Source organism: Mastigoproctus giganteus, chromosome 9 (genome assembly GCF_048544385.1).
Source record: "Mastigoproctus giganteus isolate SK-2022 chromosome 9, ASM4854438v1, whole genome shotgun sequence".
Lineage (NCBI taxonomy): Eukaryota > Metazoa > Arthropoda > Arachnida > Uropygi > Thelyphonidae > Mastigoproctus > Mastigoproctus giganteus.
Window position 1 is genome coordinate 155,580,005 of NC_143583.1, and position 25,747 is coordinate 155,605,751.

At 37.6% G+C, this 25,747-nt stretch overlaps 1 protein-coding gene across 6 annotated transcripts in view; it reads left to right on the plus strand.

The window, feature by feature from the left end:
• LOC150080831 (DNA (cytosine-5)-methyltransferase 3A-like) overlaps nucleotides 1-25,747 on the plus strand; it is a 945,959-nt gene that overhangs the window by 410,451 nt on the left and 509,761 nt on the right. For all 6 annotated transcript variants that reach the window (XR_016547435.1, XM_090382019.1, XM_090382022.1 and 3 more), the window contains one exon: nucleotides 7,122-7,242. Coding sequence is in view for 5 of the 6 variants with exons in the window: in XM_090382019.1 (XP_090238145.1) it covers nucleotides 7,122-7,242 (121 nt within the window). In the remaining variant the exon portion in view is untranslated. The remainder of the gene's footprint in view (nucleotides 1-7,121; nucleotides 7,243-25,747) is intronic.

Genomic DNA, 25,747 nt, shown 5'->3' on the forward strand with positions numbered 1-25,747 from the left:
AGTTAAAAAAAATCATTCATAAGATAAAAAAATTAAATTGTGCCAGGTTTATGTTAAAAAAGAAGTTGTAAATAATTGCAGAGTGTATTTTATTCAATAATGTTTACTCCATAGTGACCAAAAGTATTTATACACCCTTCCATGTACACTGTGCCAGAAACTCTCCACACGTAAATATTGGCTTAGACATACCAGTACCAATATAAATTTTTTGGGTATGTCTTTGCTGCAGCAGTATATTAGAAGCAGGTGTGAATTGTGGATCAGAACTTTCACCATGGGATAGTGGTTAGATTCCACTATCCCATTGTGAAAGTCTTGATAGACAATTCTTATACATATCAGTTCTTATACATAGTTACTGTTTCATTAATTTAGATTGGGTAAGGACATGGTGAGTGTCCAAAAAGTTACTGCTAGATTTGATATTTTAATATTTTATTTCATTGTATATACAGGGTGTTTCAGTTAAACGTTTCAGAACTTCTAAGAGGGGTAGGGTACATCCTGACAACTCGAAATCATATAGCAATGTGGGGTCGGAAATGCTTTCCTGAAGCGGTGTTGTACACAGAAGCACCATAAAGAAAAGAGACCGTAAGTGAGAAATCGTTTTTAATAATACATGAAAAGAAGCAAAAGGTACATGGATTAAAGTAAGTGTTCGAAGTTTCTTCCACGGGCTACAATGCACGCCTCACATCTCTGACGCATGGACATCCGAACATTCTGGAATACTCCAGGCGAATTTCGAATTTCTTGAACAAGAACGCCAAGTTAGTAGGATGGATGGATGATTACACGAACGCAGAGTTAGCCGATATGCATTTGGCGTACGGGGCTGCAAATTGTAGTGGGCCAGCCGCACAGCGTTTGTACGCGGAACGATATCCGACGAGGCGTATTCCCAGTCATAATTTCTTTGCAAGACTGCACCAGAGGTTAGCTGAGAGAGGTTCATTTGAAAGAGCTGACAGGGACAGGGTAAGAACAGCACGGACTCCAGCCGTCGAACAGAATGTGCTGCAGCATGTACAGGGGAATCCAAGAACGAGTACACGAAGTCTAGCAAACGCAGTCGGGGTTTCCCATTGCAGCATCTGGAGGATTCTCCGAGAACAAGACATGCATCCGTTTCACGTGCAGTGTGTCCAGACACAGCAACCGGAGGATTATGCACCTCGTATTGCTTTCGCACAGTGGTACCTTGGAAAATGTGCTACAAATCCCCTTTTTCCTGCTGAAGTGTTGTTTTCCGATGAGGCATCTTTCACAAGGGAAGGAATTTTCAACACGCATAACGACCATATCTGGGCGGTCGAGAACCCGCATGCAATACGACGTCGTGCAGCACAGATTCGATTTTCGGTCAATGTATGGGCCGGTATTATGGGAGATCACCTCATCGGACCTTACCTGTTACCGTGTCGTCTAACCGGACCTATCTACTTGATCTTTCTGCAGCAAGTATTGCCACAACTTTTGAGAGATGAACAGATTTCTGCATCTACGCAACAGACAATGTAGTTCCAACACGATGGAGCCCCTGCCCATTATAGCAGAGATGTTCGTAACTATCTGGATGTCACATTTGGTCAACAGTGGATCGGACGTGGTGGTCCCATGCGTTGGCCTGCTCGGTCACCCGACCTATCATGTCTTGATTTTTATTTCTGGGGTCATATGAAATCGCTGATTTATGACACCCCTGTTGACAATGCTGAGGAGCTGGTTGCAAGAATCGCAGTAGCTGCCGAAGAAATTCGAAATTCGCCTGGAGTATTCCAGAATGTTCGGATGTCCATGCGTCGGAGATGTGAGCCGTGCATTGTAGCCCGTGGAAGAAACTTCGAACACTTACTTTAATCCATGTACCTTTTGCTTCTTTTCATGTATTATTAAAACGATTTCTCACTTACGGTCTCTTTTCTTTATGGTGCTTCTGTGTACAACACCGCTTCAGGAAAGCATTTCCGACCCCACATTGCTATATGATTTCGAGTTGTCAGGATGTACCCTACCCCTCTTAGAAGTTCTGAAACGTTTAACTGAAACACCCTGTATATTTTAAATTATATTTTTATTGTACTTATTTTACAGTGTTTTATATTTTCTTTTATTTATTTTAATAAAGCTTATTTACACAGTTTTGTCTGAGTTTACAGCATTTTATTCATACGATTAGAAAGTAATGTTGAATATGCTGTTAAGGATTTGATTTGAATAGTTTTACTAATTGGAGAATTTTATAAGTTGATATAAATTTGTTATTCAGTTGTTATGACCATGAACAATTAAATCTAAACGCAGACTACTGTCTTGCTTACCCAGTAAAATGAAATGACGGGGAGAAGAATTTTTATGTTAAATGCAGTTACTATAGAGTAAACTTCTATTTAGGTCTAGATCTATAAGGTGTCTGACCTGTGTGGAAATGTTAAGGGAAGTATTATTATTTATAATGTAATTTAGAAAATTCATAATTACTTAAATTCATCATTATTTATGGATACCCTGAAATAAAAGAATGGTGAATTAATTTTAATTCTAAATTAATTTCATCAAACTTCCTATAGTAAAAGTACAGACAAAGAGGTTCTCTTTTAACCCTTTCATGACTGAGTTTCTAAGGACTATGTAGAACTCTGAGGAGCAAGTTTTTTTAATAAGTTGCTTCAGAACTTTGAAAAATCATGAAAGTGAAAACTTTGTTCATAAATGCTTTTAAATATTAACTTGTTTTTGTTTTGCCTTGGTCAAGTGAAATAAGTTCAAAAATCAAATAAGAAATTAAAACAATTATTTAATATATGTAGTAAATTATATTTCAAGCCTGTTTGATTTTTTTCTCCCTTAAATTTCTTGAATTTTTTTTTTCTTTTTCTGTAATTAACAGAATTTATAGTAAATGTAGTTATCTCCTTATCAATTAATTACTATTGTTATAACTTTATAGAACACTTAATAAAACTATAGTTTTACATTCTCTAAATTTAGCTGTTCTGTTGAATTACAACTGTATAATATTTATTTCTCTTCTCCTGTATACACTTTTATTTAAGTCTCTTTTCTCTCTTCACCAACAATGCCATGTTCACAGGTCTTGCATAACAATATACACAAAGCGTGTACAGACTATCTAAATTAACAATGCAGCCTTAAAACCACATTTAATTTGTGATTTTTTTTTATACAATTTATATTGTTAAAAAGAAGTAATAATTGTCATTATTATCTGTCCGATTTTTATCTGTCCAGTTTAAATGAAATTTGGAATGGTTTAACAAATATTTTTAAAACCCCCAAATATAAAATTTCATGAAAATTTCCCCACTGGGAGTCCCTCTGTTGCATGCAGATGGACTGACAGACAGATGTGGTAAAGACAATAGGCACATATATGTATGTGAATGCACCTAAAAAACTTTAAAAATTGCAAAAAAATTAAAAAAAACTTATTAATTTTTTTTTTTTGATATAATACTGTATTCTACATCTGTTTATGTGCCATTCGATTCAGTTTCATCAACTTCTTAATCTGATTTCCAGAGGCTTTTGGCTAAACCAAAATCAAGCAACAGTGTGGCTGACATGTCCTTTTACAATTTTAAAATCTGTTTTTGTGCTACCATCCATTATAAACTGTATGTGCAGTTTACTTAGAAACACAAATAAGAGATGATAGCAGGTACCAGAAGATTTGTAACATATGTTGAAATGACCTTGAAAAATTACCCCAAGAGCTTACATCTGGTGAGTATGGACTTAGCAGACCCAGAGTCCTGAATATCATCATTTTTTTCTTTCTTGGTGATTCTCTTATACATCTCTCTCTCTCTCTCTCTCTCTCTCTCTCTCAGGGTAATTCAGAAACTTTTTTTTTTTTTTTTGGCTGATGCAGCATAAGCCTCAGGCTTCCTTGCACCATATGCTAATAATAATAATAGTGGCAGACACTACAATGATCTCCATCAAGGTCACATAGATAAAATTGCTTCCAATACATGGCTCACGAGCGGGACACTCTTCCCTGAGACTGAAGGATTCATGTTCACCATCCAAGACCAGGTAATCAACACCAGGAACTATAGAAAATACATCATCAAGGAGCCCGGAGGACACATGTCGACGATGCCACCTGGCCTCAGAAATGATCCAACACATCACCGCAGGATGCAAGGTGATCACCCAGACTGAGTACACTCATAGACACGACTAGGTAGCCAGAATAATACATCAGAAGCTAGCAAGGAAATACCAGTTGATCTAAGAAAGTTTACCGTACTCAGGCAGTACTAGAGACCCCAGCTGTACTGGGACTGATAACAGATAGGACAATCCCACACAACAGACCAGACATAACCCTTGTGGACAAGAAGGAAAAGGCTACCTATCTGATTGACATAGCGGTACCCAACGCTGGCAACCTGCAGAAAACCCATGGGGAAAAAATCAGGAAGTACACGAACCTAAGACAGGAGATCAAAGAGATGTGGCATATACTACAAGTAACAACCATCCCGATCATTGTGTCAACCACAGGTATGGTGCCAAAGCATACATAACTGCCTAGTAGCAATATGTCTCCCAGCGAACACCTACAAGGAACCCCAGGAAGTCGCAATCCTGAACACCTGTAGTATAGTCAAAGAATTCCTCGACCAGACATATCAACAACCACCCTATGTACTTGGTAGCAGTACCCATCACGAGGTGGAACCCGCAATCATGGAGAAATAATGAGCTGAGAAGAGCAATAATAATAATAATAATGTATATATACATATGACACATACTTGTGAATCGATTAATTTGTCAGTTATTGCTTAGTTTTTTCTTAATTTTATTCCTTATCTATTGATTTACTTGACTGGAGTTCTCTTCTAATATTTCCATTTACTTGTTAACTTATTATTTACTTTGCATGCTACTTTTGTCTTCATGTTATTTTTTATGTTGCTGCTTCATTGCATCTTTTACTGCCTATTTGAACCCATGGTTATAATTGTTCCATTGAAATGGAATTACATATGTTGTATTGTTTTACCTAATCCTTATGTAACTAATGACTTGCAATAAAGGATTTATTAATAATGAAATTTTGTTAAATGATGCATTCAAGTTTTTATCATGATTTCCAGCAACAGTGGTTGTTTTTAAAGAAGAAATAAAAATAAAGATTCTTTCAAAAATTTTAAATTTAAGTGTAATTAATAAATACATTAAGATAATAGCAATGTCACCAATTGATATTATTCACTGTTAGCACTTTGATTTTTAATATTCTTGGTATTTTGTTTTTGTTGTTTTGACTGTTGGCATTCAGTGCTGGGCCCATTGCTGTTTTGTTTATTTATCAATGATATCGATGAAGGTGTACCAGGCTTAATGTCCAAGTTTGCAGATGATACAAAGGTTGGCAGGATTGTTTATGCTACTGCAACAGGATCTAGAAAAGTTAGGCAGATGAGCTGAGAAGTGGCAACTGAAGTTTAACATTGACAAATGCAAAGTACTGCATGTGGGTAGCAGTAACTTAAGAGAAATTGCCAATTGTGTGATACTACAATCCGGGAGATGGAGAATGAAAAAGACCTTGGGATAATTGTGTAGTCATATATGAAGTTCTCTGAGTCGTGCAGATGGGCTGCCAGAGCAGGTCATGAAGTTTTGTCAATGATATATAGGAATTTTGCTTGTAGAGACATGGAGGGGATTATACCTTTGTGTAAGGTTATGGTCAGGCGACACCTTGAGTACTGCATACAGGTGTGGCCTGACCATTGGAAGCCTGATTTTAGGAAGGATGTAGAAATGCTAGAACAAGTACAGAGAAGGGCAACAAGGTTGGTGAGAGGAATAAAGGGGTGCTCTTACCAAGAGAGGCTTAAGTTCTGCAAGTTGCAGCATCTGAAGACTAGGCATCTGTGAGGTGATCTGATTGAGGTATATAAGTCCTTGAATGGTTTGAGCAGGCTCAGTGCTGATGGGATACTTCTGCTTGCTCAGATTAAGAACCTGAGAGGGGCATAGATTCAAATTGAGGAAAGACAGTTGTAGAACAGATGTGTGGAAGTTTGCCTTTAGCCTGTGGGTTGCCTTTAGCCTTTAGCCTGTGGTTTGCCTTTAGCCTGTGGGTTGCCTTTAGCCTTTAGCCTGTGGTTTGCCTTTAGCCTGTGGGTTGCCTTTAGCCTTTAGCCTGTGGTTTGCCTTTAGCCTGTGGATTGCTGGAACACTTCCATCTGTTGTTGTTGAAGCTGATAGCTTAAATAAATTTCCGAATTAGACAATCATTTGGAGTGTCCAGATGGGTGAAATGGGAAGTGTGTTTTTTTTTTTTTTTTTGGCTGATGCTGTATAAGCTTGCCTTCTTGCATCATATAAGATTGCTTTCTTGCATCATATAATCTTGCTTTCTTGAGCTAATGCTAACTAAATTGCCTTCTATTAAAATACCATGCAGTAAGTAGTCTTTATAGTAGTTTCCTGCCCTTATGCTATTAATTGTTTTTCTGGTAAGGGAAAGTGTTTGTTGATATTCAGAATTTTGTTTAGCGCAAATATCATATATTTTTGTTGAAATATATAGGATGGAAATTTTGCTCCTTCAAGTTCTCAGTTTTAATAATGAATTTAATATTGCAGCCATGGCTAGCTATTTAATTTAAAATAGTTATAAAGAATATATCATATTCTTTAAAAGGGTTCTAGTAATTTTAAGTAAAATAATGTGCAACAAGACACACCCCCATGTATACTCTTTACCTTGATTTAATGTAATGTATTGATTTAATTTAATGTATTGATTTAATTTAATGTATTTAATGTAATAAAAATCTTGTTCCTGAAAGAAAATTTCGAAAGTTTCATTGTAATAAAGTTTATCCTTTAATATTTATTATTTTTGAAGTCAAGAGATGAGAATTTGCATTTAACCACCCCTAGTATTGCTGTAATAATATAAGCGTAAAAATAAATTTATTCTTAAATGACATAACTGCAAAACAGTGCTAAGTGAGGCAGCATTAAGCAAGGCTTCCCTATATTCATGAATGTTTTTTATGAGTTGTGAGTTTTTTAAAGAATACAATAATAATAATTATTGCTATTAATTTCTAAAGGAAATTGCAGTTAGAGCTGAAGTTGTGTTTGCTGAGGGAGATTCAAATCGTCTTCTTGCATGGGCCAAGGAAGGATTTATCACTGGTTCAAAAAAAATGGATCCATATGCACCTGATCCAGGTAATTACCTGTTTATCTCTTTTACATTAGTAGGGGCAAATGATGCAAGAAGAAAGCTTATACAATATTAGACAAAAAAAAAAAAAAACCCACGACACATCCCATACCACCTGCCCCTCCCTCTAACTAATAGTTTGTCTTGCTCTTTGAATTTATTCAAACTACCCACCTCTACAACAAGAACAACACTTGGGAGTTTGTTCCAACAATCAACTACATGCTGGCTGAAGTGAAATTTCTGCACATCTATCCTGCAACCATCCTTCTTCTCCAATTTGAATTTATGAGGAGCGAGAGGAGGATTCCATCAGCACTTTTACTCAATCCATTCAAAGCCTTAAGCACCTCAATTATATTTCCATTTCCTTACAGGTTCTCTCTAGATGCTGCAATTTCCAGAACTGAAGCCTTTCTTAGTAAGAGCACTCTTTGTGTGCCCCTCTCAAATCTTATTGTCCTTCACTGCACCCACTATAGCAGATCCACATCCTTTCTGAAATGAGGCTGCCAGACCTGTATGCAGTGCTGAAGATGTAACATAACCAGTGACTTATACAGTGGAATAATCATCTACTATCCCTGCTGGCGCCTCCGTAGCCAGGTGGGAAGGAGCAGCAGTGCGTAGCACACGCTTCTTGATTAGACCGGGGTTCGAGCCCGTCACCACCAAATACGGAGGATGCGCAAAGGTCATTCAGGGAATGACCACCGCATATCCCGGAGCAATATGGCCTTAGTTGCTAATGCTCCTAAAAACCAAATAACAACAACTATCCCTGCTGACAAAATTCCTGTATATCATTGACAAACCTGCATAAGCTATCCTGACAGCCTGTCTACACTGCTCAGAGGCTTCGTATCTGACTGCACAATTATCTCCAGGCGCCTCCGTAGCCAGGTGGGAAGGAGCAGCAGTGCGTAGCACACGCTTCTTGATTAGACTCGGAGTTCGAGCCCATCACCACCAAATACGAAGGATGCGGAAAGATCAGGGAATGACCACTGCATATTCCCGGAGCAATATGGCCTTAGTTGCTAATGCTCCTGAAAACCAAATAATAAACAACAACAAACAATTATCTCCACAACCCTGAATGAAGTACCACATTTGGTTTATTAATCTGGGATTACTGCTAGCAACATGAAGTACCTTGCATATGTCAATGTCGAACTCCAGTTGCCACTTCACAGCCAAAATGTCAAATTTTTCTCAATCTTATTGCAGTATACCCTGATTAGTTTCATCAACCATCCATCAGATTTTGTGTCATCTGTAAACTTAGATATTAAGCCTAATATGCTTTCATCAGTATCATTAATAAATGTAAAAAGAAATAATGGGCCCAATTGCAGAAACCTGGGGAACTTGCTAATAACATTATTCCAAGAAAAGCAGTGCACATTGACAACCACTCTGTCTTCTCCAACTCGACCATCCCTTTATCCATAGCAGTAACTTCTCCTTAATGCCATACTGCTCCAATTTGTATAGCAGTCTTTTATGTGCAACAGTATCAAAAGCTTTTCTGTAATCTAAGCATATATGATGTCAAAATTATTTTTTGCATCCAGTTCCTTTTCTATTATGTCATGGTATCCAATCAAATGGGGCTGAGTGATTACACACAGGCATTCTGTGTGTAATCACACTCAGTCTAAAACACTGATTGATCCAATATCTTTCTATTTCAGAAGATTTAGAAGAAGTCTGGCTCCCCCTAAAATCCACTCATGCACATCTTCTCGATGACAAGCCCTGTTTAGTCACTTAGGTGGCAACGAACATGTAGAGTGGTTCTCTTCAAGATGCCTGGTCAGCGCGAAGAAGAAAAGACCAAACCCTCCAGCACATGACAGCACAATGAAACAAATGGATCTCAGTCCCCAGAGGCTTTCACTCTCCCTCTTACAGCAGTGAGAGGATTGGAGTGGAAGCAGAGGGTGTTAAGAATCTCTGGGTACGACCAGGCTGCCATGCACGGAAACTGAACTTGGCCTGTTACAACGTACGATCACTCATTGGTGAAGACAGGATATTAGAGCTGGAAAAGGAATTAGAAAATGTGAATTGGAATATCATCAGTTTGGCTGAAAGAAGAAGAAGAAATGAATCTCTTATAAGTTTATCAAGTGGAAATATGCTGTACACCAATGGAAACAGTGAAAGGAGTGAAGGTGGAGTTGGCTTTCTGGTCCATAAAGATATAAAAAACAACATTTTGGAATTCAAAAGTACATCACCAAGGGTGTCAAGACTACTACTCTATATATATCATTATAACCTTAAGCTTATAATGATATATATAGATTTCTAAGAGGTGTAAGCTAAAGGTTATAATGATTTATGCACCAACATCAAGCCATGATGATGAAGAGGCTAAAGAAACATACACCAAAATTGAGAGTCTTCTAGATGAACAGAAAACCCACTACACTATCATTATGGAGGATTTCATTGCTAAGGTTGGAGAGAGACAAAACAGCACAGACAGGGGAACTATAGGAAATTTTGGAATTGGAAGAAGAAATGAAAGAGATGAAAGACTTGTGGAATTTGCAGAATCTCGAGGAATGTAATGAAATTGACTGCAACCTCACTAACAGTAGATATATTGTGAATGACGTTACTGTCCTGAACAAGGAAAATGTTGGAAGTGATCACAAATGGTAAGATGCACACTTGATATAGATGTAAGAGAAGAAAGGAAAAAACTGATTCAAGTAAATAATACAAAGGTCTTTAGATAACAGAAGAGGAGAAAAAGCAGTATGTACTGGAACTTAAGAACAAGTTTGGGCTTCAAAGACTGCTTGGGACCAAGGTATCGATGAGGAATATTACAACTTTCTGAAAGTGATAAAGCTCAAGAAACCTATAGGGAAAAAGAAATCCAAAGAAGAAAAAATTAGTCAAGAAACACTTGTCATGATGAAACGAAGATGACAAATTAAGAGCAAGAAAAACACTGACAAGGAGAAAATTGAGTATACTGAGTTATGCAAAACTATTAGAAAGAGACTCAGAGAGGACATAAGAAAATTTAACACAAGAAAAGTAGAACAAACTGGTCACAAGAAAAGTAGAACAAACATTAAGGGTAAACAAAGGATTTAAATCAGCAGCCATGAGCAGTAATACAGAAAGACAAATGATACTGAAACGAAGAATAGCAATGGTGAACTTATAAATAGCAGAGAAGGCCTAATTCAGATAGCAGAAGACTACTATAAAGAGTTATACAAGGAGTGAGGGAATGATGCCAACAGTGGAGATGATGGATCGCAAATTAGTAACACATACAACATGCCTGATATCCTTCCTGAAGAGGCAGAACATGCGTTCAAAAAATGAAGTATCAGAAAGCCCTGGGGGAAGATGAAGTTACTGTAGAGTTGTTAAAATTGGGAGGAAGAGACATGGTGCAAAAACTGCCAAGACTCTTCACAAAATGCATTAGGAAAGGTGTGACGCCTAAGGAGTGGAATAATGCAATCATAATTTTGCTGCATCAGAAAGGAAGTAAATCAGAAATTGGAAATTACAGATCAATTAGCTTGTTATCCCACATCTACAAGTTGTTCACAAGGATCATTACTAACAGATTAGAAGAATACTTGATGAGAATCAACCGAAAGAGCAAGCTGGCTTTAGGACAGGATTCTCAACTATGGATCACCTTCACGTAATGTCACAGCTAATGGAGAAAGCAAATGAATAGAAAACACCATTATGCCTGGCATTTGTGGATTATGAAAAGGCATTTGACTCCATACAGCATAAGGCAATGTTTCGGGCACTGGAAAGACAAGGCATAGATACCCCATATATTATGATTTTGAAGAAAATATATGAGAGTGCTACTTCCTTTATTAGACTAGACAAAGACAGTAGGAAATTTAAAATCGAGAAAGGAGTTCGACAAGGGGAAACACTATCTCCGAAGCTGTTTACTGCTGCCCTTGAGGAAGTTTCACAAGATTAGACTGGTCACAGAAAGGAGTCAATGTGAACGGAGAGTACCTAAACCATTTACGATTTGCAGATGACATTGTGGTCATAAGCCACGATCCCAAAGAATTAGAGGAAAATCTTAGTTATGCAAAGTTAGTAAGGATTTTGGACTAAAGATGAATATGGCTAAAACAAAAGTAATGATGAACAAGTATGCCACAGAAAGGGATATAATGATTGAAGGAGCAGTACTTCAAACAGGCCTCTGAGGTTGGGTATATTCATATTTTAGTTTTAAATGTTTTTCACCAACCTTATGTAGAAATAAAACACAACAAAAACGAAAAGTGGAATCTTGATAACTATGTATTTATAATAAATGATATTTGCCTGTATTTACAATAAATTATATTTAACTTTACAACTAAAATATATGAAATATACATTCAAATATACTGGGTTAAGAACAATAAAATACATTAAAATATACTAAATTAAAAGGGATAAAACCATAGCTTTCGAAGGCTCCTGCCTTCTTCTTCAGTGGTATATTCTTTGTTCTGAGCTGAGTCTTTAAATACCAGCAGGTTCACGGTTTTCATCACTTGTGCCATTCTCTTGTGTTATGGAATCGGAAGTGGCTTGAGAGTGGGTCATGTGGAACTGTTCATCCCTTCTGAGGATAGTAGCCTCAAAGAGGGAATGGATCTGCGTTCCTCTGTCTCTATTAATGTTCACTGTGGAACAGATTCGCAAACTCTCGAGCCACTTGCGGTCCCAGAACTTATGCGCCCAATCGGTGATGATCCCCGGACGATGCTATCATCACCGATCGGGCGCTTAAGTTCTGGGACTGCAAGTGGCTCGAGAGTTTGCGGATCTGTTCCACAGTGAACATTAATAGAGATAGAGGAACGCGGATCCATCCCCTCTTTGAGGCTATCCTCAGAAGGGATGAAGGTTTCCACATGACGCACTCTCGAGCCACTTCCAGTTCCATAACACAAGAGAACGGAACACGTGGGAATGAAACACGTGATGAGTACCGTGAACCTGCTGGTATTTAAAGACGCATCGCAGAACAAAGGAAATACCGCTGAAGAAGAAGGCAGGAGCCTTCGAAAGCTATGGTTTTATCCCTTTTAATTTAGTATATTTTAATGTATTTTATTGTTCTTAACCCAGTATATTTCAATGTATATTTCATATATTTTAGTTGTAAAGTTAAATATAATTTATTGTAAATACAGGCAAATATGATTTATTATAAATACATAGTTATCAAGATTCCAGTTTTCGTTTTCGTTGTGTTTTATTTCTACATAAGGTTGGTGAAAAACATTTAAAACTACAATATGAAGGAGCAGTAGTTGAAAAGGTGGAATCATATACTTATCTGGGACAAGTATTAGCTGTAATAATGATAAATGGCTGGAAGTCAAGAGAAGAATAAATTTTGTATGGATAGCATTCAGGAAAATATAGTCACATACTGAGGAGCAATATCCCAATTTGTCTGAAACGTAAAATAATGAACCAATGTATACTTCCCACCATGACTTATGGAAGTGACACTTGGGCACTCGCCAAAAGAATAGAAGAGAAGCTGAGAACTACACAGCGAAGAATGGAACAAATTATATTGGGAATCAGACTGTTAGATAAGAAGGGAAACACATGGATTAAGTAGGAAACTTAAGTAAAGGACATTCTTATCAAAACTAAAGAACTAAAATGGTTTTGGGCAGGACACATAGCTTGAAGACATGATGACAGATGGACTAAGAAAATAACTGAATGGTACCCAAGAGGAACTAAGAGAAAACCTGGAAGACAACAACAGTGATGGACAGATGAAATTCATGAGTTTGTGGGTAGTAAATGGATGGCCATTGCACAAAACAGAAGGAACTGGAAAGTTGCTGGAGAGGCCTTCATCCTGCATTGGATTGAAAATGGCTGATGATGATGATGATGATGATGATGATCCAATCAAATTGGTTAGAAAAGATTTCCCCTTAAAAAATCTGTGCTCTATCAGCTCTATAAATCCATTACTCTCCAAGTGGCCCTGCATTACTTCTTTAACCAGTATTTCCATTATTTTCCCTGGAGTAGAAGTCATGCTAACAGGTTTATAATTACTCATGGCACACTTTGGTCTCTCCTTGTTAATTGGAGATACATTCACACATTTCCAGTTCATTGGGGTCATCCTCTGAATCCAGAGATGCTCTCATAATTATGGCTAAAGTTATGCTTACCTCTTTTGCTGCATCTATCGTAACATATATATGCGAATGGGATCTGCCCATAAATGGATAAATCCCATCTGCCCCAGGTACCTTTTTTACATTTAGCTTCAACAATTTCTCTTCCCTTTCCTCTCTGTTATTATAAAATCATTCAGCTCTCTGTTAGAATTTGGTACACTTTTGGCAATCCATCTCTAAAACATTTTGTCATATTAGCATTATTTGTGGCAAATGATGCAAGAAAGCAAGCTGATGGAGCATCAACCAAAAAAAAAAAAAAAAACCTCAAATCACGTGAAGTAGGATGAATTAATTAATGAAATAATACCTCACGTGAATTAATTCACGTGAGGTATTATTTCATTCTTTATGTGAGGTATTATTTCAACCATCCTACCTCACGTGAATTAATTCACGTGAGGTAGGATGGTTGCAGGATACCATACCATAAATTCATTTGAATTTATGTCCCCTCACATGTATTGTCTGAACAAAAAAAAGAATGCCATCAGCACTGAGCTTGCTCAATTTTTTCAGTCTTAAATGCCTTGATCAGATCATCTCATAGGAGCCTAGTCTCCAGATGCTACAATTGCAGTACTGAAGCCATTCTTGGTAAGCCACCCTTTCGTTCCCTTCACTTATCTTGTTGACCTTTTCCAACAAATCCACACCATTCTTAAATCAGGTGTCAAGACCTGTATGCAGTAAGTACTCAAGATGCCACCTAACCATTACCTTGTACATTTGGAAAATCACCTCCTTTTCCATGCTAGCAAAGTTCCTGTATATCATTGACAAAACCCCATTAGCTCTCCTGGCAGGCCATCTTCAGTGCTAAGAGAACTTCATATCTGACTGCGTAGTTATCCTCAGCTCTTTTTCATTTTTCACTATAGTGAGTATCACACAGTTGGTATGTTAATCAGGGATTATTGCTACTCATGCATTTGTCAATGTTAAACCTTAACTTCCATTTCTCAACCCATCTGCCTAACTTTTCTAGGTCTTGTTGCAGCAGCATGCTATCATTACTCATTAACCATTAAGACATTAAGCCTGATATCTTCATCAATATCATTGCTAAATATAGAAAACAATGATGGGCTCAACACTGAACCCTGGGGGACTCCACTAATAACATTAGTCCACAAAGAGCAGTGTCTATTGACTACCACTCTCTGTCTTCTCCCACTCAAATGCCCCTTATCCATAGTGGTAACTAGCTCTTAATGCCACACTGCTCCAATTTTACAGCAGTCTTTCATGTGCAATGGTATCAAAAGCTTTCCTGAAATCTAAGTATATGATATCAAAATTATTTTTTGCATCCAGTTTCCTTGTAGCCACATCATAGTATCGAATGAAATTGGTCAGACAAGATTTCTCCTTAACAAACCCATGCTGTGTTTGTGCTATAACCACAGCCCTGTCTAGATCATCCTACATTACTTCTTTGACCAGTGACTCCATTATTTCCTCTGGAAGAGAAGTTAAACTAACAGGTCTGTAATTAGTTTTGTCACACTTTGTAAATTGGGGATACATTTGAATATTTCCAGACCGTAGGACTGAAGATGTTCGAATGTTAGAGTTTAATAAACGTCTGGCCTCCATTTCCGTAAAGAATTCCTAATTTGTGAATATTGATGCAAAATACTCATTCTGTTTAGCATTAGCATTAGTAGAGGCATATGATGCAAGAAAGCAAGCTTATTCAGCATCAGCCAAAAAAAAAAAAAAAAAAACCACACACCACTCCCATTTCACCCCACCGTTTGTTCGAAATACCTGTCCAGTTCAGCCTTAAATTTGTTTAGGCTATCAACTTCAACGACAAGTGATGGAAGTCGGTTCCACCAACCAACCACCCGCTGGCCAAAGGCAAATTTCCGCACATCTATCCGACCTCCGTCCTTCCTCAATTTGAATTTATGCCCTCTGAGGTGATTATTCTGAGCAAGATGAAGAATCCCATTGGCATTGAGCATGCTCAAACCATTCAAAGCCTTATACACCTCTATCAGATCATCTCGCCGGTGCCTAGTTCCAGACTCTGTAATTTGCAAAACTTAAGCCTTTCTTCGTAAGAGCAACCCTTTATTCCATTCACTAATCTTGTTGCCCTTCTCTGTACCCATTCCAGCAGCTCTACATCCTTCTTGAAATGAGGCCTCCAGACCTGTATACAGTACTCAAGATGTGGCCTAACCATTGCCTTATACAAGGGAATAATCACCTCCTTATCCCTGCTAGAAAAATTCCTGTATATCATTGACAAGACACCATGAGCTACTCTTGCAGCTCGTCTGCACTGCCCAGATAACTTCATATCTGCCTGCACCATTACCCCCAGGTCCTTTTCATTCTCCACCACTGTCAGTGTAGTACCGCAGAGTTGATACGTTGCTCTGCGGTTACTGTTTCCCATATGCAGTACTTTACATTTGTCAATGTTAAACTTCATTTGCCACCTCTCAGCCCATCTGTTCAACCTTTCCAGATCCTGTTGCAGCAGCATAGCGTCAGTGGTGTCCTTAACAACTCTGCCAACCTTTGTATCACCTGCAAACTTGGACATTAAACTCGATATACCATCATCAATATCATTCATAAACACCGAAAACAACAACGGACCCAACACTGAACCCTGAGGAACTCCACTAATAACATTAGTCCACGTTGAGCAGTGTCCATTGATTACCACTCTCTGTCTTCTGTCACTCAACCATCCCCTTATCCATAGCAGCAATTTGCCTCCAATGCCACACTACTCCAATTTGTGCAGCAGTCTTCCATGTGCAACAGTATCAAAAACCTTTCTAAGATCCAAATATATAATATCAAAGTTATTCCCTGCATCCAGTTCTTTTGTGACTACATCAACATATCCAATCAAATTGGTCAGGCAAGACCTGCCCTTAACAAAACCATGCTGCGTCTGAGCTATAACTGAATTCTTGTCTAGATGATCCTGCAGTGCTTTTTTAACCAGTGCCTCCATTAATTTACCTGGAACAGAAGTTAAACTAACAGGTCTATAATTACTTGTGTCAGCCTTTGATCTTCCTTTGTGAATTGGGGTTACATTTGCACATCTCCAGTCTATGGGTACCTCCCCTGAGTCCAAAGAAGCTCTCATAATTATGGCTTTGCTGACTCCTTTAATATAACTGGATAGATCCCATCCACCCCAGTTGCCTTTTTTATGTTTATCCTCAACAATCTCTCCTCCACTTTCCTCTTAGTTATTACAAAATCATCTAGCTCACTGCCAATGTTTACTTTGCCTACGTCATTCTCCTTCCTAAATAACTCCTCATGCGTGAATGTAGATGCAAAATACTCGTTTAGATTGTTAGCTACCTGAGCAGGATCATTAACAGTTGACCCATCTATATCAAGTGGACCAATCTGATTCATCCCTTTCCTTCTTGAGTTTAAATAGGTAAAGAACTCTTTTCTGTTTTTCTTTTCATCCTTTGCCAAGGATTTTTCGTAGTCTGCCTTTGCCTGTCTAATCTCCTTTGTAACATGGTTACAGACCAACTTATATCTATCATAGGCTTCCATGTCACCCATTAATTTGTATGTATTCCATGCATTTTTCTTCTCTGCCACATGTCTCATTAGTTCATCTGACAACCATTTAGGCCTTTGAACAATATTTCTTAGTTGGTATGTAAAGCCTGGTAGCTTCCAAGATTAGTTCCTTGAATGCTTCCCATTTTGAGTTTGCTGTTGGTAACATCATCAGTTGGTCCCACTGTATAGAATTTAAATACTGTCTCAGACCATCATAGTCGCCTTTACGAAAACAAAAACCCTTCCCTTTACCTCTGATGGTAGTTACCTCCTTGAGTAAATCCCACTTCAACACACTGTGATCACTGCCACCTAGTGGTTCATTTATCTGCAGATTCTTAATGCATGAAGAATCACTACTGATAATCAGATCAAGAGTATTGCTCCCTCTTGTTGCCGCACGAACATGCTGAACACCAAACTGACTCGACACTGCCCTGTCCATCGATGTCGACTGGCTTCACTTCCTTGGATTTTATGTGTTTCTTAACTAATAGCATAACCCTTCCTCCCCTCCTGTCCTGTCTATCCTTTCTATACACATTGTATTCCCCAAATTCCAGTTCCGCATTCCTTATATCTGTGTGACACCACGTCTCTGATATCCCAACAATATCTGCCTTTGATGTTTTTAGCAATACCTCAAATTCATCAAATTTAAAAACCAAACTCCTAGCATTGGTGTACACGTAGGTATACATGCACCTGTTTCTATTCCTAGCTACCCTAACACAACCCATGTGTTTACTTGTACCGCAATGACTTCCAGCAGTGTCTGAAATATCCTGCACCTTGTTTTTCAGGCTTCTGTTCATTTCAATAGAAGCAGTGCAAGAATCACTTCCACCTCTGCCAGTGGCTACTGTTAATTTATTAGTCCTTGTATCCCCCCCGAACTAGCAGTTTTCCGACCCTCCTAACATTGCCTCGACAGCATTAGCAAAAATTCTTGCACCCTTTCTATTTAAGTGTATCCCATCCCTGTGGAAGCAATCTCTCCTGTTAACAAGTACAGTCCAGGCTGAAAAAAATTCTACCCCTTGAGCCTTGCACAATCCCTCCAGGGCCGAATTGATCGACAAGGCTCTCATCATATACTCCCTCCTATCGTGTCTGGGCAGAATTGCAGACACTTTCAAATTCAACCCTAATTCACGGCTTTTTTTCAACAGTGACCTGTACTTGCTAAGTAATTCCGCCGGTCTCCTACTCTTAATATCATTAGTGCCAACGTATACAACTATATCACCTTTTATGCCCTTAAAAGATGATATCCGCTCTACAACGTCATCAACCTTTGCCCCTGGCAGACATACCCTGGTCCTATTCCACCTATCCTTTTTACAAAGCATGTTCCCCGTTTCCCTGACAATAGAGTCACCAACAACTACTAGTTCCTGTGGGACCAGCGCATTCTGCCTAGGGGGGCTGCCTCTGTGTTGTCTGATGACCAAGTGCAAGCTCTGGCGTTGATGTGGGCAGCTGAGAGCTTGATGGGCCCCTCAGTTTATTTCCTTCGAGGGCATCCACCCTGTCCTTCAAGCTCTCATAAAGGCCCATAACAACGCTGAGTTGTTGCCTGATTTCCTTGCACTCCTTACATCGTGCACACACAAAGACATCCCCCTTGGCAGTATCATGTCCCGTACCCGACTGCTTCACAAACATCAAGCAAACAGTGCATTTTAAAAGACTGTGATTCAGAGGGCAACTGCCCCCCCCCCCCCTCAGTTCTCCCCTGAGCCACAGCACTCCCATTAGCTTGAGCCTTTTGCTTTGCTGCTCTGGTCTGAGTCATGATTCCGATTTAATTCAATTAAATTTCAATTTCAGAACAAAAAATTAAATCCTTAAGTTGTATCCCAAAACAGTTATAACGCTATATTTATTTTTTCGGTATCGAGTGTTTTCTACGAGTTCCCTTTATACAATTTCCTTATCGCGTGTACCACTATAGTTATGTATTAATTATTTGTTACGGTTAAGTCGTTATATATATATATATATATATAGAGTTAAAAGTACAATTTAATTGACAATAAAGTTTATCAAGATTAATAGATTTACTGATTAATTGACAATATTATATTATGCACTATACTACACTAAGCTTATGCTATCGTGTAAAAATGGCGGGAATTCACGAACGGTACTTCTAGGACTCGTAAGTATTGATTAGCTTCTAAATCTTGCTATCTCAATTTAGAATAAACTAAGGATCCTGACTAGGTCTATAATCTACTTATAGAAGATAATTTGATATAACAATTGGTTAATAAATCGACTAAATTTGGTTACAAAAAAAAAAAAAACCTCTCGTTCAATTTGTAACACGTGGATTTGATACCGTTACCGATACTAAGTAATACCTACAAAATCTCTGTCTAAGTTAAACTTTAACCTAAGTATCGTAACTAGGAATATAAAGCTACTCTAGAAAATAAGTTAATATGCCAATTTAAGCTAATAAATCAGAAAATAAATCAGGAAAAACTTCTCTGTTCCAAGAGCGTCAAAGAGCTTCGTCTGCACAGGCTACTCTCGTTCCCAAACTCAGCAACCTGAGCAGGATCATAAACAGTTAAACAATCAACATTAAGTGGATCAATGTGATTCATTCTCTTCCTTCTAGTCTTTATATAAGTAAAGAAGACTTTTATGTTTTTCTTTGCATCCTTTGCCAAAGATTTCTCGTAATCTGCCTTAGCTTGCCTAACCTCTTTTGTGACTTGATTGCAGACTAGTTTTATATCTACTTAGGCTTCTGTATTACCTGATAATTTATATTCATTCCACACATTTTTCTTCTCCACCACAGGTCTCATCAATTCATGACATCCATTTTGGTCTAAGCCTTAAACATTATTTCTTCGTTGATATAAAAAACCTGGTAGCTTTTGTGATTATTTCTCTGAATGCTTGCCATTTAGAATTTGTTGGTAACATCACCAGTTAATCTGTTAACATCATCAGTTGGTCCCACTGCACGGAATTTAAACACTGTTTTTAACAACTGTAGTCCCCTTTATGAAAGCAAAAGCCTTTCCCTTTACTCTTGACAGTACTCATGTCTTTAGGTAAATTCCACATTAGTACACGTGATCACACTTGCAGATCTTTATTGTGTAAAAAATAGCTGCTGATAACCAGATCAAGGGCACTCCTTCCTCTTGTTGCCTCTCTGACCCATTCTTTATAACGCTTACCTAAGTAAAGAAGTTGTCTTTGCTGCTTTTATTTGCATTCTTTTCCAGAGACTTTCGAAATATGCATTATCTCAGGATGTTTCCAGATTTTTGTGGAGATTCAATAGTTTGCATACATTTTAATTGCATGTTTAGAAATTACAAATTATTTCCCAGAAGTTCCTTCCTTCCTTGTTTTTATTATTTAATTTTCATTTTTTTATTTTTTGTACTTTCAAAAGGATTTTCAGCCAGAATATATTAAAAATGTTACCTGACTGTCAGTACATAACACTGTCTTCTATTTTTATGATCTGGAGTTTCTCTAGCATTGTTTTACTGTGATTTCTATCAAATAATGACAGTTAATGCTCCATTAAAATTAATCTCTTGTTGTTTTCTTTTAAAAAGCAGTACATTAGCAATATTAATTGTGAATTGTAATAACAAGTGAAATTTGAATAATAATAACAAGTGAAATTGGAATAATAATAATAAGTGCAAACTGTAACAAAACAAAATGATTGTATGTTTTTTGAACAGATAAAGTTTATTTAGACCATTTTGGCATGTTGTTAAAGGGCACAGGTTATGAAAGTTTTAAGTAAAATAAATAATGTGCATACTCCCCCCCCCCAAGTGGCCTAATGATTAGTGGTGAATTTTTATATTTAAATCGAACCATAAATACTAAATACATAGCAGCATAAATAAATTGAGGAAAAATAATAGGTTAGACCTCAGGGAATTGACATTTAATTCATGTGTTGTTGGCAACTGTTATAAGCTGCCTCTGTGCATGATTGAGATTGACAGTGTGTTATAGAAATTTAAGAGGCATTTTGATTGATACATTTTGATAGTGGGAAAATCATGTTAAAAGTGGATATAATTTTATAGATAAATTTTTCTTTTTTTGTTGATACATCAAAAGCCTGGCCTAGATTCATTTTTTAGCCTTTACTAATTAATAATTGAAATTTAAATTAGGAAAGGGTGGTTTTAGACTGGATAAAAGAAAATTTTAATTTAGTCAAAGTGTTATTAACTGGTAAAACAACTTGCCATCTAGTCTTGTACAAAAGGTTGTTGCCCTGGAAGGCTCAAAATGCCTATGCTATATTTAGCATAGGCATTTTGAGGCTTTACTGAACAGTGGAGCAAAAGCCATGAGTTAGGGCTGAATTTGAAAGTGTCTGGAATTTTCCCCAGATGTGATGAGGGCATTTATAATGAGAGCCTCTTCACTCGATTCAGCCCTGGGGAGATTGTGCAAGTCTCACTAGGCAGCATTCTTCTCAGTATGGCTGCCATTGCTTGTTACCAGCTGGGACACAGGTTTATAGAGATGGGATATGCTCGAATAGAAGAGGTGCAAGTATGTTAGCTGATGCTATCAAGGCTGTATTAGATCGGGAAAACTGTTAGTTAGGAGGGATACACAGACTAATGATTAATGATTTAATGACACCATAAGCAGAGGTAGAATTGGTTCTTGTGTTGCTTATATTGTAACATGCAGTGGCATGAAAAGCACGTGAGGAGGAGGGGGATTACAAAACCTGATGAATGTCTACACTGGACTAGCAATTACATTGGTTGTGTAAAAGTTACTAAAAACACAAATAGGTGGCACATTTACTTGAAATAATGCTAGGAGTAGAGTAGATGAATTTGATGAGTTTGAAGTATTGAGATGCTTTTCATGGTACTGCACATTACAATAGAAGCAATGCAGAAACCAATTCTGCCTCTGCTTATGGTGTTATCAAATGCTGACATATAGGTATAACAGAAGCACATTGTCTCACTATTATTGAGAAAGCAGAATTTGAATATCGTGATTATAGTGTGTCCAGAAAAGGCAGACATGACAGGAGGGGTGGGTGGGGGAGTGATGCTGTTGGTTAAAAAGCATATAGATGCTAAAACAAGGATTTGTAAAACTCTCTTTTGGTGCCTCACTGCTTTGATTGTAGTGCATTGTTTATACAATATTGCAAGTTCGTGTTCCCCCCCCCCTCTTCTGTTGTTGTTGTTATATTTTGTCTGCATGAGCACAGACATGTGATGCACCAGAATATTTAAGAATTTTCTTTTGGCATCTTTTTCTGTAGGATGATGAGCTATTCAAGCATATAGAGTTGCTTTTGATGTTCATTGGTGGTGAGGTGATTGTAGGAATGAATATAGTGAACTTTCTTTATCCTTTATGGATTGGGTAGATGATGTGTATTTTGAAGCTTGGCTGGCAACATTCTGCAGGAGACAGTTTCTAAGATTTGTACCCAGATGGCATTGCTACAAGAATTTCATAAAAATCAGTGAGTGATTCTGTGGGTGGTGTGAGTGAGTGAAGTAGTTTGATATTTTTATTAGTTGAAAGTGAGGTGGTTTTGAGTGATTTTGTATAGACTGGTTCATAAAGTTGATCAACTTCTGCTGTTGTAATTTTGTAGGTACTGAATACAGGTGTTGAGAGAAGAGCTTTCTATTCAGAATTTTCCCCAAACATTTTAGATTATTAACTGGAATGATGAGGGAGATGTTAATGGTGATTTGGAGGTTTGAGGTTATATTGTAGAAGTAGTTTTTTTTGTTGAGACATTACTGTAGGCATACTACTCTTTGAATATACACATATTATGCTAGTATTGGTGGGAGTGGGGGAGATTAACTGGAGTGATGAGGAATATTTTCAAAACAGATTATGCACCCCTTGCAGAATCTTGGATTTATTGGGTTACTACTCCTCAGCTATATCAGAATCAGTTAATTGTAAGCAGTCAAACCACTTTTATTAATTAACTTTTAGCTATGAACTAATAAAAAGGCTCTGTGATAAGTAAAAATATGTACAAAAACTTGTTATTATTGTCTGTTAAATTTAAGCTAAAAAAAAAAAAAAAAAGGTAAACTGCAGCCATTATCAACCCACTGCAGGATGGAAGCCTCCTCAACAATTCATGCTGAGGGAAATGGACCATAATCTGCCACGCTGGTCCAGTGTGGGTGGGCAGATCGACCGTATTTAGCAGTCAGGGGCTTGAACCCCCGGTCTATTCAAAGAGCATGTGCATCTGCACTCTCGCTCCTGACCACTCGACTACTGATAATCATTAATTTAAATTTATATACATACCTGGAGATAAAGTTGTTTGATGTAAATGAAATTGCTTGTGAACTGGCAGTGGTACAGGGATATCTGGCTTAGTGTTTATCGAGTTTAAAGATGGGAATTGGTCTCACATCAGAACAATAATTTTTTTTCCTTCTCTTTTTAATGCCAAAAACAATGCCAAAAATCCCAGTTCACATGTATGAGGAACAGAAGTAGAAGAAGATACATAACCGTTTTGTTTGAGAGGGCTGGGTACCTGAAACAAAGTCTTTTGTTGAAATGCTGTTCTCAAGAGACTGTTTGAAGTGAACTCTAAGAGCCATTTTTCCAAACTAAGAGGTTATTTAGAAATGCTTGGGAATTGACAAGGTAATGGTTTCTTATCCATTGAATACTGTTGTCTAGCTGAGGAAAGCATTTATGAAGACTCCTCTGCAGCAGATTAGCATTAAGATCTTCATTTGATCTGTGATGAAATCATAAAAAGGAATCAAATTTACCATAACCATGAGATTTACCCAATGGCTTCAGTTATGCTGTCATCATGCTCACTCTATCTTGAATACAGAAATCACCTTGCCTTACAAAGATAAATTCAAATTGTTCAGATGAGCAAAGATATCTCCATGTATGCTAATTTAAATCCATTTACATAATATAGGACACCCATTTATGTAATACTGAATAATAACTATAGATATTTCTCGAAAATAATTAGTTATATCATAAACATTATTTACAGTATACAAAATGTGTTTACTCTAATTAGTTTTACAGCTTTTAACTGAAACATTTTTTGATCCCTTCAGAAATATAGAGGATAGTTAGTTTGATCTTCTTGTACAGGCGCCTCCGTAGCCAGGTGGGAAGGAGCAGCAGCGCGTAGCACACGCTTCTTGATTTGAGAAGAAGCCCATCACCACCAAATACGGAGGATGCGGAAAGGTCAGGGAATGACCACCGCATATCCCGGAGCAATATGGCCTTAGTTGCTAATGCTCCTAAAAGCCAAATAACAAACAAACAAACTTCATGTACAGTACTCATTATATTAATCTGATTTTAATCAAAATCACTCAAACTGTTTAGGCACTTACACTAGGTCACAGACAGATATAATCTGCACATAAGGTTTCTTTTAAATAATAAAATAGAGTAAATGTCGAAATTAAAGCATGTGAATTAAGAATGTTATAGTTGGTAGGGATGCCAATTAACATAATAATCAATTTTCTTCTTCTAATCCTGGCGCCTCCATAGCCAAGTGGGAAGGAGCAGCCGTGCGTAGCACACGCTTCTTGATTAGACTGTTGTTCGAGCTCATCACCACCAAATACGGAGGATGCAGAAAGGTCAGGGAATAACCACCGCATATTCCAGGAGCAGTATGGCCTTAGTTGCTAATGCTCCTTAAAAAAAAAAAAACAAATAACAAATCTTCTTCTAATCCAGTCAAACATCCAGAGCATGCAATTTATATTGGATTGAAACCAGTCATTACAATGGCTTCTATTTATTGCCATCTTGGTAGATAGCAAAAAAACAGACATTGACCGGTTTCCTGTTCAAACCAAAATTATAAGAAATGAATTTGTGAGTTACTTAATTTTCCTTATATAAGAGGATTATTCCAGTATCCTATCTCACAGCAGATAGGATACTGGAATAATTTTTAGTAATTTCTTTTGTGCTGCATAAAAAAAAAAAAGGTAAACTGCAGCCATTATCAACCCACTGCAGGATGGAAGCCTCCTCAACAATTCATGCTGAGGGAAAATGGACCATAATCTGCCACGCTGGTCCTGTGTGGGTTGGCAGATCGACCGTATTCAGCAGTCAGTTGCTTGAACCCCGGTCTACTCAAAGAGCGTGTGCTACTGCACTCCCGCTCCTGACCACTCGGCTATGGAGCCATACACATTTACATCCTTTTGCATACCACAATTTGGAAAACATTGTCCTAATGGAGTGGAGAAGAACAGTTTATTTGACTTAATGCTAGAAGATTTCTGGCCATGATGCTGAAATTATGGTGAACAGTGATGACCTCAGTCTCCCAGGGAAGATACCATTGTGAGAGAAATGATGATGTAGCTGAGTAGTTAATGTGGGACTACAGTAATACTCACCCATTCGAATTGACTGTGGTTCAAGTCATGTGACCTAAATATGATGATTTTCACATATCCTCTTGTCTTGCAAACGTCCCTGACTCTGTGAGGCCTTCCTGGACTATAAACAGAAAATTTATTTAATTTTATTTATTTTTCAGTGTACTGAATGAAATATGCATCACTTATACTGCTTATACTGTATATATCACCTAATGTAGTGCAGTATGTCCATAATCTTTGCTGAAGATTCCTACAGTCAAACTTTATGAAAGTCACCAACCAGCAATAAGACT